General features: G+C 38.4%; 1 protein-coding gene, 1 long non-coding RNA gene and 1 other non-coding gene across 3 annotated transcripts in view; 1 reads left to right on the top strand and 2 right to left on the bottom strand.

Annotated features, from left to right (window-relative positions):
• The window catches only part of LOC135323269 (uncharacterized), an 82,582-nt gene that overhangs the window by 31,687 nt on the left and 38,212 nt on the right, over nucleotides 1-12,683 (top strand). The window lies entirely within an intron of this gene.
• KRT24 (keratin 24) lies at nucleotides 4,395-8,946 on the bottom strand. The gene is given in 9 exon segments (XM_064496064.1): nucleotides 4,395-4,709; nucleotides 4,909-5,039; nucleotides 5,250-5,467; nucleotides 5,969-6,094; nucleotides 6,184-6,345; nucleotides 6,904-7,060; nucleotides 7,429-7,513; nucleotides 8,320-8,692; nucleotides 8,694-8,946. Coding segments are annotated over 9 exon segments (1,566 nt in total). The 5' UTR covers nucleotides 8,904-8,946; the 3' UTR covers nucleotides 4,395-4,605.
• TRNAG-ACC (transfer RNA glycine (anticodon ACC)) lies at nucleotides 5,671-5,745 on the bottom strand. Its single transcript has one exon. It is a non-coding gene; the product is annotated as a tRNA-Gly (tRNA).

Genomic DNA, 12,683 nt, shown 5'->3' on the forward strand with positions numbered 1-12,683 from the left:
TGTAGACCTTCATTTATGTTGGTAGAGTGGAAAGAACACAGCTTTTGGGATTAGGAAGACAGAACTTCGACTTCTAATTCTTCCTCTTACTTGCCCTGTGACTTTGAATAAATGATTTGACCTCTCCAAGCTACATTCTTCTTCCTCTGTGAAATAGGAACAGTAATATCTACATCATAGGGTTTGAGGAATAAGTGAAATAAAGCATATAGATACCAAGCATTTATCAATGTAATAAGTGCTTATGAAATGTGAATTCATCTCTTCCCTCTCTTTTTTTGCTTGATATCACTTGTAAAAATGCCTATTTAGATTAATTATAGACACTAGCTCACTGTGATCCTTTATATCACAGGTGGAACCACATTCAGCTGCACTTTTTCTAAGTTACTCTTAAATAAAAGGCAATACCTACACCGTAGACCGAGTCAAGCAATTAACAGATGTAATATTAAACAACAAGGTCCTACTATATAGCACAGGGAACTATAGTCATTATCTTGCAATAACCTATAATGGAAAAGAATCTGAAAAAGAAATATATATATATTTCTGAATCACTTTGCTTTACAGCAGAAACTAACATAACATTGTAAATCAACTATATTTCAATAAAAAATGTGGTTGAAAACTATTGGCTGTCAGTGGGGATGGGGTTTGGCTATGGGGAGATGTAATATAGGGGTGGAGGAGTAGGATGTACAAACTGCTGGGTGTTAAGGTAGGCTCAAGGAGGTCGTGTACAACACCGGGAGTATAGCCACTATTTTGTAATAACTGTAAAGTGAAAGTAACCTTTAAAAATTTATAACAATAGGGGGAGGGTACAGATTAGTGGTAGAGTGTGTGCTTAGCACGCACGGGGTCCAGGGTTCAATCCCCAGTACCTCCTCTAAATATAAATAAATAAATAAATAAACCAAATTACCTCCCCCTCATAAAAATAAACAAACAAAAAATTGTATAACGATAAAAAACTAAAAAAAAAAGAAATGGTAATTATGTGACATGACGGAGGTGTTAGCTAAGGCTATGGTGGTGATCATTTTGCAATGAGAGGAGTATTAAATTCATACATTGAACACTTGAAACTTACACAATGTTATATGTCAGTTATATCTCAATAAAGCTGTGAGGTGGGGAAAGAAAAAAAATGTAGTAATACAAGCCAAGATATCAACAGTGATTATGTTAGATAGTGGGGTTATGAGTGATTTTAATTTTCTTCTTCTAGTTTGCATTTTCCAAATTGTCTTCAATAAATTACTTTTTTATTTTTAATTTTATTTCTCATTGAAGTGTAGTTGATTTACAATGTTAACTTCAGGTGTACAGCAAAGTGATTCAGTTATACATATACATACATATATATTTTTTCTTTTCAGATTTTTCCCACTATATATTACAAAAAATTGAATATAGTTCCCTATGCTATACAGTAGGCCCTTATTTTTAAAAAATATTTAAAAAATACTATTAAATTTTTTTATTTGTTTTTTGAGGGAGAGGTAATTAGGTTTGTTTGTTTGTTTGTTTGTTTGTTTGTTTATTTATTTATTTATTTATTTATTTATTTATTTATTTATTTATTTATTTTTTGATGGAGGTACTGGGGATTGAACCCAGGACCTTGTGCATGCTAAGCACACACTCTACCACTGAGTTATACCCTCCCCCTAAGTTACTTTTATTATAAGGAAAAAAAAAGTGATTGATGTGTTACCCCATTGTTTGCTTTTTTCCACCTGATCATTTCATGTTGATATCGATATTGCATGTGAGTAAATGTTTTTAAAAAAGAGCTTTACTGGTGTTTCCTGTTCTTCAAGTGTCCTGTTTGAGCTACTGATACTTTTTAAAAGTGATTTATTAACTTGCAGTATTTTGTTACTTGAGAAGATTGTTCGGAAGCTATTACTTGAGCTACGTTCTGGGTGATTTACATTCATCACTTTGTGTCCTTTGGTAGGTCTTTTGAACACTGTCTAATTCTGTGAAGTCTTTAAGCGGGTTTAAGCTGCTTACTATGGAGTCTCAAATCCTTTGCCTGTTTCCTCTCCTCTGCCTGCTGTAAACCTTGTTTCTTGTTTCTAATCTTGGTAAGGATGGCTGCCACTTCCAGCATCCTCACCATTCTTGTTCCTTGTCCTTTGAGGTCAGAAAGACAGGAACAACTTTATGAATCTCTGGATCAAAAGTCAACAATGAAAATTCATATGCAAGTTGGCTCTTCCTTCCATAAGCCCAACTCTCAGAAGAAAGAAACACACTCCTCTTATTTAAAGGTTGACTGCAGAGCTGAACTTGAGAGTTTCAAAATAAAAGCATATGCCTGTTGTGTGGTTTTAAAATAATTTGAGGGCCAATAATAACATGCGAACACCCTGGCCTTAGTATTTCATCTGGCATTCTGAATAAATTTCATGATCCAAAAGGGTTTAATAATTTCAGTTTTTAAAATTGTATGTGCTCATAACACATTCTACTGCATCTCAGTGTGTTGGCATCTAGGATCTGGTCTTTTCTGTATCTAAAAACAATCATTTAGTACAAATGGAACCTCTCAACCCATGCCAGGGAAACCCAGAATGAGGATTTCACCTCAAGATGATTTTCAGAGTAACCACATACTTTTGCCTTGATTTTAGGGTAAGTAAGACTAGCCGTAAACATAGGTCCCAGGTGGTACAGGACTGGATCTTCTAAGACTGGACCTGGGAGGACCCATGGAGAGAGGCTTTCCTGGTGTGACTGTGGTGGCCCAAGGGACAGGAGGCCCATACAGCTGGTTTCCATTTCTGTCCTGCCTTGAGTCCAGGCTGAATCAGTGAGTTCATATTTCTTAACTTTTCAGTAGAGGAGAAACAGCCAAAGTTTAGTTTGCTCTAATGCTTTGATGGGAACCATATGTTTGATTTAAGACAGTGAGGCTCTTTTTTCTTTGGATAGTGGTTTGTGCTTAGCTATTAACTTCGTTCTGTGGTTACAGTGTGCCTACAGGTTCACTTTTATGTTTTAGTTAATGTGCCTAGAAGAAAAAAAAACTACCTTATTTGGTTGTTTTTATTAATAAGGTTTGATACTCTCATACCGCTCTTATTTTTTTTTTCAAATTTTTTTGTAGGTGGAGTAACTCGGTTTATATATTTTTTTAATGGAGGTACTAGGGATTGAACCCAAGACCTCGTTCATGCTAGGCATGGCTCTGCACTAAGCTATACCCCCGCCCCCCCTCAATACTGCTCTTACTGATTTTATATTTGCAGGTACATTTACACGAATTATATTCAGGTTGATCCTTTTGTGATTTCTAATTTGGGTTTTTAGGCCAAGTCCCATGTTCTTTTCTTGAGTACCAGCTTGTGGGATTGATGATCTAACATGTGATCTGGTCACTGTAAATTCCTTGAGTGGAAAAGTCCTTACCCAGGCTGGCTTTGTCTTTCGCCTGTGTCTTCCTGGGACTGACCTGACCTCCTACCCTTCTTTGACACGCTTCATATCCCAGTTGAGACAAGACAGAGCCCTGTGGACCACCCATGGGGTAAATGACTTCAGCAGGGGGAGGAAACACCAGCTTGGCTAAGTGATGATTTTTGGCTCAAGGGGTGGCTCGATTTGACAAGGGAACCAGTATCTGAGCATCATTTCTCTTTGGGGCTTTCAAAGTTTTCAGAAACCTGGTCTCATATCACATATCCTATCTTCTTTCCCAAGATTTTAATTTTGACCATTCTCCTAAGCGTTCTGCAAACATGACTTGTCAGATTTCTCTAGTATTTCTCTTGACTGTTGTGGAATCAAGCCTTTCACTATGAACACCCTGTGTTGTCTGCTGTCTTCGTGTTTTTAGCTTTCCTGTCCATCTAAATGGAAGTTTCTTGAAGTAGGGGGCATATCTTATGCTTCTTTTTATATTATTAAATATTCAGTTTGGTGATGGACATAAAGAAACTAGACATTAATAATAGGTTGATTATTCAAATAATCGCATTCTTCTTTGTGGGCTAAAGTGTTGGCTTTAGTTTTAGGGAGGATGAGATCTAATTTCAGCTATAACTGAGTTCTAACGTTATGTTCAAATTTCCCGTATACAAAATGGCTATAATCTTGCTTCTTTTTTTTTATTAAGTGTATTTTATTTATTTATTTTTTGGTGGGGGGGAAGTAATTAGGTTTATTTAATATTTATTTATTCTTGGAGGAAGTAGTGGGAATAACCCAGGATCTCATGTATGTTAAGCATGTGCCCTACCACTTGAGCTATACCCTCCCCCCATAATCTTGATTCTTATTGAAAAAGATACTATCATTTCTAGGTAAAAATATTGAATTTCTTTTTAAAAAAATTCAGGAATCATTTAGTGAACTTGCAAAAGTAAGTTTACTGAAGCATAGAAACAATTAGAGCAAAGTCGTCATTTCAACTTTTTCAAGAGCATTCTAATAAGAAAAGAAGAGGATGCAGAAAAATTGGTCAGTCATCTATTTCTGGATGGAAACTCTTCCCTGAAGTCATCCAGAAAGATGGCTAGATTGATGCAATATCTTCATTTGTGTCCTTTAGATTTCTCTCTGAAAGACACTTGTTGGCCTGGAAATTGCTTACTTAATTTTCACCTCAGAAACATTGCTGACTTGGGAAGAGACGACTTTGCCGTCCACCACCTCCTCTATGATGGTCTTAGTCACTCTCGACTTGCTTGGATCTGAAAATCATAGAATCACAATGTCAGCCTGGACAGTGTCGGAGAAACACAGATCAGGAGAAACCCAAGTGCATTCACTGAGTACGTTCTCCCTGGGCGAGATGATGTGAACAATAGCACGTACTTTTTATAGGACAAGTAAAACGTGCCTTTACTTCTCAGTTTTAAAATTATTGTGAACATGAACAAAAATGTCTACCTCTTCCTTGGACAGAACAGCTTCCGGATCTTGAGTCGCCAGACATGGATGAATCCCTGGATCCCATGTTTCTGGACCCTGTGTTTCTGGATCCTAAGCTTCTAAAATCAGATCCTCCAAAACCAGAACTGCTGGAGAAAAAGAACTGGTTTCCTTTGTGGTTTGCAAAGGCAGGAGAAAACCTCTGCGCAGAGGGCTCTTTCTGATGAAGGCAGATGTCTTTTGATCGGACTGTGTGACTGTTACCTTGTAAATACGAGTCCGGTCCCCAAGCCCCTTTTTGGTTTCATAATGTAAATACACCAAGGTATCCACTTAGCCTGTTCCTGACTTTCACTTACCCTCCTTCGCCATCAAGCAGGCGGTGGTAGGTCTCAATCTCCATCTCTAGGCGGGTCTTGATGTCCAGCAGCTGCTCATATTCTGCGTTCTGGCATTCAGTCTCCCCCCAGATCTGGCAGATCTGCTCCTCCAGGCTGCTGATCTGTATCTGAATTTGTGACAGCTGAGCCATGTAGCCAGCCTCCGTGTCAGCCAAGGTCCCTTCCAGAGAGCTTTTCTAAGAGAAAAAGCAAATAAACATTTCATGATGAAAATAAATCATGGGATGATTAAAAAAAAAACCTACAACACTTTATAAGGTACTAGAAGTTACCTTCTCCCCGAATTACAACCCCTATTGCTAGATCCATTCCTTAATTTTGTTTGTTTGTTTTTTTGGAGGGGGAGGTAATTAGGTTTGTTAATGAATTAATTTTTTAATGGAGGTACTGGGGATTGAACCCAGGGCCTCATGCATGGTAGACATGTGCTCTACCACTGAGCTATGTACCCTCCCCCCGACTTCCTTAATTTTTGTTGGTGTTACTTTTTGAAAACTACATCTTTTATGGAAATAGAGTATATTATCTTTAACTGGGATATTTTATGCTTTGGACGACCACAATATAGTTCCTCCTTAATCCTGCTTTGATTATGTGCCAAGTAGAACATCTTGGCAATGAAAGAAACCTGAATCACTCAACTCTCTGTTGGAGATTTTGGAAAAAAGTGCACAAACCATGGCCAGTTGGGACTGCAGCTCGATTTCCAGGGCTTGCAGAGTACGTTTCAGTTCTGTTATCTCATTCTTGGCGGAACTGGCTGCCCCCGCATCAGTAGAGATCTGTGCTTGCAGTGATGCACTCTAAACACAAACGAAATGCAATCACTGCAGGTCTGATGAGATGTTGGAAGCAGCTTGTGTGTGACCGCAGGCTCAGGGTGACAATCTACCTGCTTATTGAACTGCTCCTCGGCCTCCCGGCGGTTCTGCTCAGCCAGCTCCTCATACTGTGCCCTCATGTCATTCAGTAACTTAGTCAGGTCTGTTCCTGGGGCAGCATTCATTTCTACCGTCACATCCCCTCCGCAGCCTCATTGCACACGCTTCATTTCCTAGCAAGGAGGGAAAAAAAGACCATAGTAATGAAAACCGAAAAGCAATGACTCCCTAAAATGTGCATGAGCTGAAAAGTTGAAGTTGAAACTAGGACACTGAAGGAGGGGAACCCCATAAAATTCACATGTAATTTGCTCATTATTACTCTCTCTCCCCTCCTCCCCTCCTGCATAGGAGTTGGAAATCCATTCAGATGGAATTTAATTAATTCATCAATTGAAATATAGTCAGTTTATAATGTTGTGTTAATTTCTGGTGGATAGCATAGTGAGTCTATCATGTATGTGTGTGTATTATATATATATATATATATATTCCTTTTCATATTCTTTTTTATTATAGGCTATTACAAGGTTTTAGACGTAGTTCCCTGTGCTATTCAGTAGGACCTTGTTGTTTATTTTATGTATAGTAGTTAGTATCTGCAAATTCTGAACTCCCAATTTATGCCTCCACCCTCCTCGGGATTTATTTTATTTTATTTTATTATAGAACGGAGGGTGGGGGAGACTCTGTAGACCAGAGTCGCTGATTCACATGGAACATGTCCCTACCTCCTCGTGGTTCTCCTTCAGGTAGGCCAGCTCCTCGGTGAGGCTCTCAATCTGCATCTCCAGGCCGGAACGGGTCGTGGTCAAGTCATCCAGGACTTTCCGCAGGCCGTTGGTGTCCGCCTCCACTGTCTGCCGGAGATGTAGTTCGTTCTCATACCTGGGAGGGTACAGTACAGCACATTTCGAAAAGTCCAGTCCATCCTTCCATATTCAAGAAAATATTTTCTCCCCTGATCAACTGGATAAATGAAGGCTAAATTTTCTCTTAGGAGCTTTTCCCTGTAAAGCAAAATCTGAGCCTCATATTAATTCTATTGATGGCCAATCTTTTTTGTAACGAAAAAATCCTGAAATGGCCTCTCTATTTTCTTGTTGGTGGGATGATGGTTTTTAACATTTACCCTTGGGATGTTTGTGAATTTAGGTCTTGATCCCCTAAAATTTTTTTTTAATTTAGAATAAACTAAGCAAATGAATTACATTTTATTTTTCCTACATTTGTTTTCAAGCCTTCATTTTTCTTACTTCAGTCTGAAGTCATCAGCAGCCAGTCTGGCATTGTCAATTTGCAGAACAATCCCAGCATTTTCAGTCATGGCAGTAATGATCTAGAAAAGACAATAACAGTGAATAAATCACAATTGCTTTTTACCTGTGTCTGGACACCCACCTGTGAGAGTAGACATCCCCTGAATTAGCTTTTAAAAGTGATTTGCTTGGAAAACTTGCTTAGTAATGACACCTGCATTGATAATCCTGATGTATTGGACTACCTCCTTCTGTGAAAATTAACAGTTTGCACAGGCACTGGAACAGGCACAGAACATTGTTTCACAGAACACAGCCCTCAGCATAGTCTTGCTGCTTTGGAAGATCAGTTATTCTATGAGCTCTTTCAGAAAATAGTGTGAAACATGAATTTCACTTCCAAAAAAGTCTTAAAAATATATTTTCCATACATCCACGGTGAAACATTTTAGATTCCATCACATTCTCATATAATATTTGCACCAGATTTTCTAGGAAGAAAAATAGTCGTAAAGACTATTTAAATCTAGCAAGACACTAAAATACGCCAATCTGCCAGAATTAATCATGAAATAATTAGACTAAACTAGTGTCCACTCGTTGTCATCACTCTTACATATATGTTAACTAGCTGCCTGGCATTGTATAAATTTTACTCGTATGCAGAAATCCTCAAATTTGAGATGCAAACAGAATCAATGTGGGTTGGGGGTCATGTATACAGTACTATCATGGTTAAAACACACCAAATCCCATTTGACAGATGCAACAAACAAATACATTCAAAAATAATTCCTTGACTTGAAATTCATCATTACAATACATGATCTGAATAAATGGGAAAGACACAGAAGTTGTAGAAACTGGGCAAGGACTAGTGTCTCTCCTGATTCCTGAGATCTTCGATGATTGGATAGTATTTGCTATAATCCCTTCCGGATCCACCATCTCTAGACCCAGGCCCAAATTTGTCATACCACTCCTTGATTTTGTTCTCCAGATCAGCATTGGCCTCCTCCAGGGCTCTGACCTTGTCTAGGTAATTGGCCAGGCGGTCATTGAGGTTCTGCATGGTTTGCTTTTCACCTCCGGAGAAGAGGCCGCCATCGCCAATGCCACCATCCAAACCACCGCCGTAGCTGTAGAAGCCTCCGCTAGCACCGCCGCCGAGTCCAGAACCCCCGCCGAGTCCAGAACCCCCGCCGAAGCCAGCCCCAGAGCCTGAAGCTCCTCCAAAGCCACCCCCTACTGAGCAGCTACCAACACCCCCCCCCCCCCCCAAAGCTGCCTCCATAGCCCCAGCTGGTGCCCCCACTCAGGCCACAGCTGCCGGCCCCTCCTCGGAAGCCCCGGGCAGAGCCTCCCCGCAGCCTGCAACTGCTTCCGCCGCTGAAGCTGCCGCCCCCGGCGACGGACACCCTGACCGAGCTGCTGCCTCGGGTCCTGGAGGACACGCGGGATGAGCAAGACATGCTGTTCCTGCAGAGGTCTGGCTTGGCCAGGTGAGTAGGAGAGGTGACATGAAAAGCAGGCTGCCTTTTTGGCCCTTATACACACACTTTTAGGGTGTTCCTCTTCGGTGTCACTTCTTAATCCCTGTTACAGTTTTACTAATCCGCAACTGGGTAATTTTTTTTCCCGAACCCACTCTACCGGCTCTTTTTCTGAAGTTGGGTCAGAGCCTCGGGGCATTTACTATATCAAGGGGGAAAAAAATAAGGTGGAGGAAAGCCAAAAATTTTTTTGTTTTCCAAAATTACAGTTTTAGTCTTGCAGAGGTTTCGGTGACTGGTCTTTCTTTTCTGAAAGTAATTCTATTAAATTTGCTTCGTGATTTCCCAATTGCAGGGCACATCCCCAGATTCACAGATGTAATTAAAATACTTAATATGATGAGAATGGAAATTGTTCATCAACTTATGACTTTCTGTTTATATTGTTCTCTTAAAGTCGAAATTAACTTTAGCATCGGCATTTGTTTCAGGTTTACTTAATTGCCCTCAGTGATTATTTCAATCAGCATATTTCTAAGGTTGTTGAAGTTTGTGATTTTAGGTGACTGTTTTCTTTGTATTTTGAGATCAAATGAAATATTTTTACTGTTAGTAAGAAACACTGAAGCAAGTAAGTCTTCCATGTACATATTATTAGATCTTAACAACATGTTTACTGGAGCAGAGAATGTCTAAGAAAGATGGGGGAAGTGTTTAGGCAGATCGTTTTAGTATCAGATCGGAGTTAATGGTGAGATGCTGTGCTAGTAAGGTGCTTTTCTTTCTGGTTGAATTTGAGTCTGATGTAGCAATACCAACTTCCTTCTTTAGAATCAAGTCTTAAGACACGAAGGGATGGTGTTAATTTTGTTATTATCTGGCGAAGAGGATCTGAATCATTTCTTTTAAACTTTATTTTGTTTTTTCTTTTATTTTTTTTAAACTTTTACGTGACTCACTTCTGAGAACCAATGTTAGACCTGGAGTTTTTGACACCCAGATCTGGAGTTTACCGTCTACTCTCTGCTCCCGTTTTTTCTGTTTTTGTTTAAAAGATATTTAGAAAAGAGGATCTGTATCCACTTCCGATAAGCAATGTTATGATTGTTATGACTGGAGTCACATTTTACAGATACCGAAATCTAGAATCCTCCCCAGTTCTCGTTCTGCTTCCTGTTTTTCTGTCCCTTTGTTCTTTAGATTATTTCCATTCGTCTCTGCTTGTAGTTTCTCTGGTTTGAAAGTGTTTTTTTTTTTTTTTTTTTTAAGACAAATACTATATGATTCTATTTATACGAGGTACCTGGTGTAGTCAAATTCAGAGACAGAAAATAGAATAGTGGTTGCCAGGGGCTGGGGTGGGCAATGAGTTGTTTAATGGCTACAGGGTTTTAGTTTTGCAAGATGAAAAGAGTTCTGGAGATTGGTTGCAGCACAATGTACCTGATACTACTAAGTTGTACACTGAAAAATAATTTTAAGATGGTAAATTTTACGTGATGTGCATTTTACCACAATTTTTAAAAGGCTTTTTTTTTGTTTTTCCTCCAAACAGGACAGATGCTTCCAAAGAAATTGTTTGGTCTCCTGAGCTTTAGGCTCAAGTAGCTGACTTTTGCTTCTCTAAAACATTTTTTTTTTAATTTTGTTTTTTTATTGAAGTATAGTTGATTTACAATATTAGTTTGAGTTATACAGCAAAGCGATTCAGTTATACATATAATACACACATATATATATTTTCCATTGTATGTATCTAAAACTTTCTTGCTTACCTTGGCCAACTCTGTTAAACTATGTGCATGCTTTAATCTTTAAATTCAGTCATTTGTTATCCAATGCTCTGCCTTCTTTTGATTTTTCCTTAGACTGCCTTTGGGACACATTGCTAAATAGGTGATAATTCCCTTTACTGTGTAGCTCTTTATGTTAGCTTTTGTGGTCTGCCTGCATTGTTTTGGCAGTAGTGGTGTGTGACTGCTCTTATACTGAGGGTGCCATCGCTCCAAGGGGTACAAGGTGTTTTATAAATTTTAAATCCTTCAGCTGGGAGTCATTCTCATTATGCCCTTCCTTCTAACGTAGGTAAAAAATGCACCACCTATTCAGTGTGTCAGTCATCTTGCCTCACCCCTCCCCAAAGCTATGAAACCAAAGAAGTTTCAACACTAATGGTTAAATGACATGCAAATATTGGAGGTGGGAGGAAGTACCCCTTTCCTTTCCTCCCTTTTAAAATGATGAAACGTAATCTTTCCACTTTCATAAAGGCTGGCATTTGGCTTCAAAGGTTTAAAAAAAGGCACAACAGCTCAGTGAAAGAAATTTGATGAAACTCAGAAATTTCAGCTGTTAGACAGAAAGAGCTTTAAGTAGAAAGACAGACAAAAGACAAAATGTCACAGTATTTTAGCCTCTGAATGGTGCCTGGGGCTTATGCAGTTCTTCTTTCCTTGTTATCTGAGTTGTAGCAGTTTGAGTTTGGAAGCTTTATGGGATGTTTGGATCATTTTGGGTCTCAACTGAGGAAGCTTGTGATGACTGAGGTATTCTGTCTTCTTATTTTTTAGCTTTCTTCTAGATACAGTTTTTAGTGCTGACATCTAGCTCTTTGTTTTTAAAATTTAGCTTAAAGAGTAAGTTATCCTGAGATGCTTTTCTGATATTATTATTATTTTTTTAATTGAAATACCATCAGTTACAATGTGTCAATTTCTGGTGTACAGCACAATGTCCCAGTCATGCATATACGTATATTTGTTTTCATATTTTTAAATTAAAGGTTATTACAGATATTGAACACATTTCTCGGTGCTAGACAGGAGAAAGTTTTTAAAAAATCTATTTTTATATATATAGTGGCTAACATTTGTAAATCGCAAATTCCCAAATTCTGATATTATTCTTTTAGTCTGTTATTCTATACTTGGGAGATGACGGATAAGAAGGGCATTTAATGAATAAAATGGCCATTACGGCCTCAAATTTTTTGCCTAATGAGGCAGTGTGTAAATAATACAGACATAAATGAATAGGATTTCCTTCCAATGTTATATAGTATATAAGGATATGCTTAAAATTTCCTTAAATGCATTTTTATGCTTTCTTTTAATGTATCCATGTGCCTTTTCTTTCCAATGGTGAATCTCTCAAACAGACGAATCTTGATTCAGTGATTTGCAAACTGGCCAGAAGGCTGGTGTTCAGTGGATTAAAGGATTGTAATCACATAGATAAAGACAGTTCTGTTCTTGCCTGAAGTGTTAGAATTCCTTAATAACCATTAGTCCCCATTGTTCTGAGACACCCCTGAATTTAATACTCACTCTCTTTATTTGAAATAACGATTTCCCAAAGATCACAGATTCGTTCTCGGCATTTCTTTCATTTGTAAAATGAAAGCTTCAAGAAACTGGTGAGGATCCAGTGAAACACAGTGTTCAGGAATTCTGGCTTCAGTGCCTGACATCCAATAGTTGTTCCACATATGATTGTTTAAAAGCAATAGACTGAACCCAGATGTCTGGGCTTCCAGTTCAATACTCTGCCCTCAGTTTTATGTAGTTTTGAATACTTTGTGATCAACAGTTTTTTTTTAACCTGTAAAGAATCATGTCAACTACACTTCATTATAGAATATGACTTTTGTACAGAATGGTTTGCAAATAGTAACCATCAACGTTTTTGTGAGATAGATTTGTGAGTATTGGAAACAATTTCAGATGGATCGACTGTATGTGTTTAGATTAGGAGGAAACC

Source organism: Camelus dromedarius, chromosome 16, assembly GCF_036321535.1.
Source record: "Camelus dromedarius isolate mCamDro1 chromosome 16, mCamDro1.pat, whole genome shotgun sequence".
Classification (NCBI taxonomy): domain Eukaryota; kingdom Metazoa; phylum Chordata; class Mammalia; order Artiodactyla; family Camelidae; genus Camelus; species Camelus dromedarius.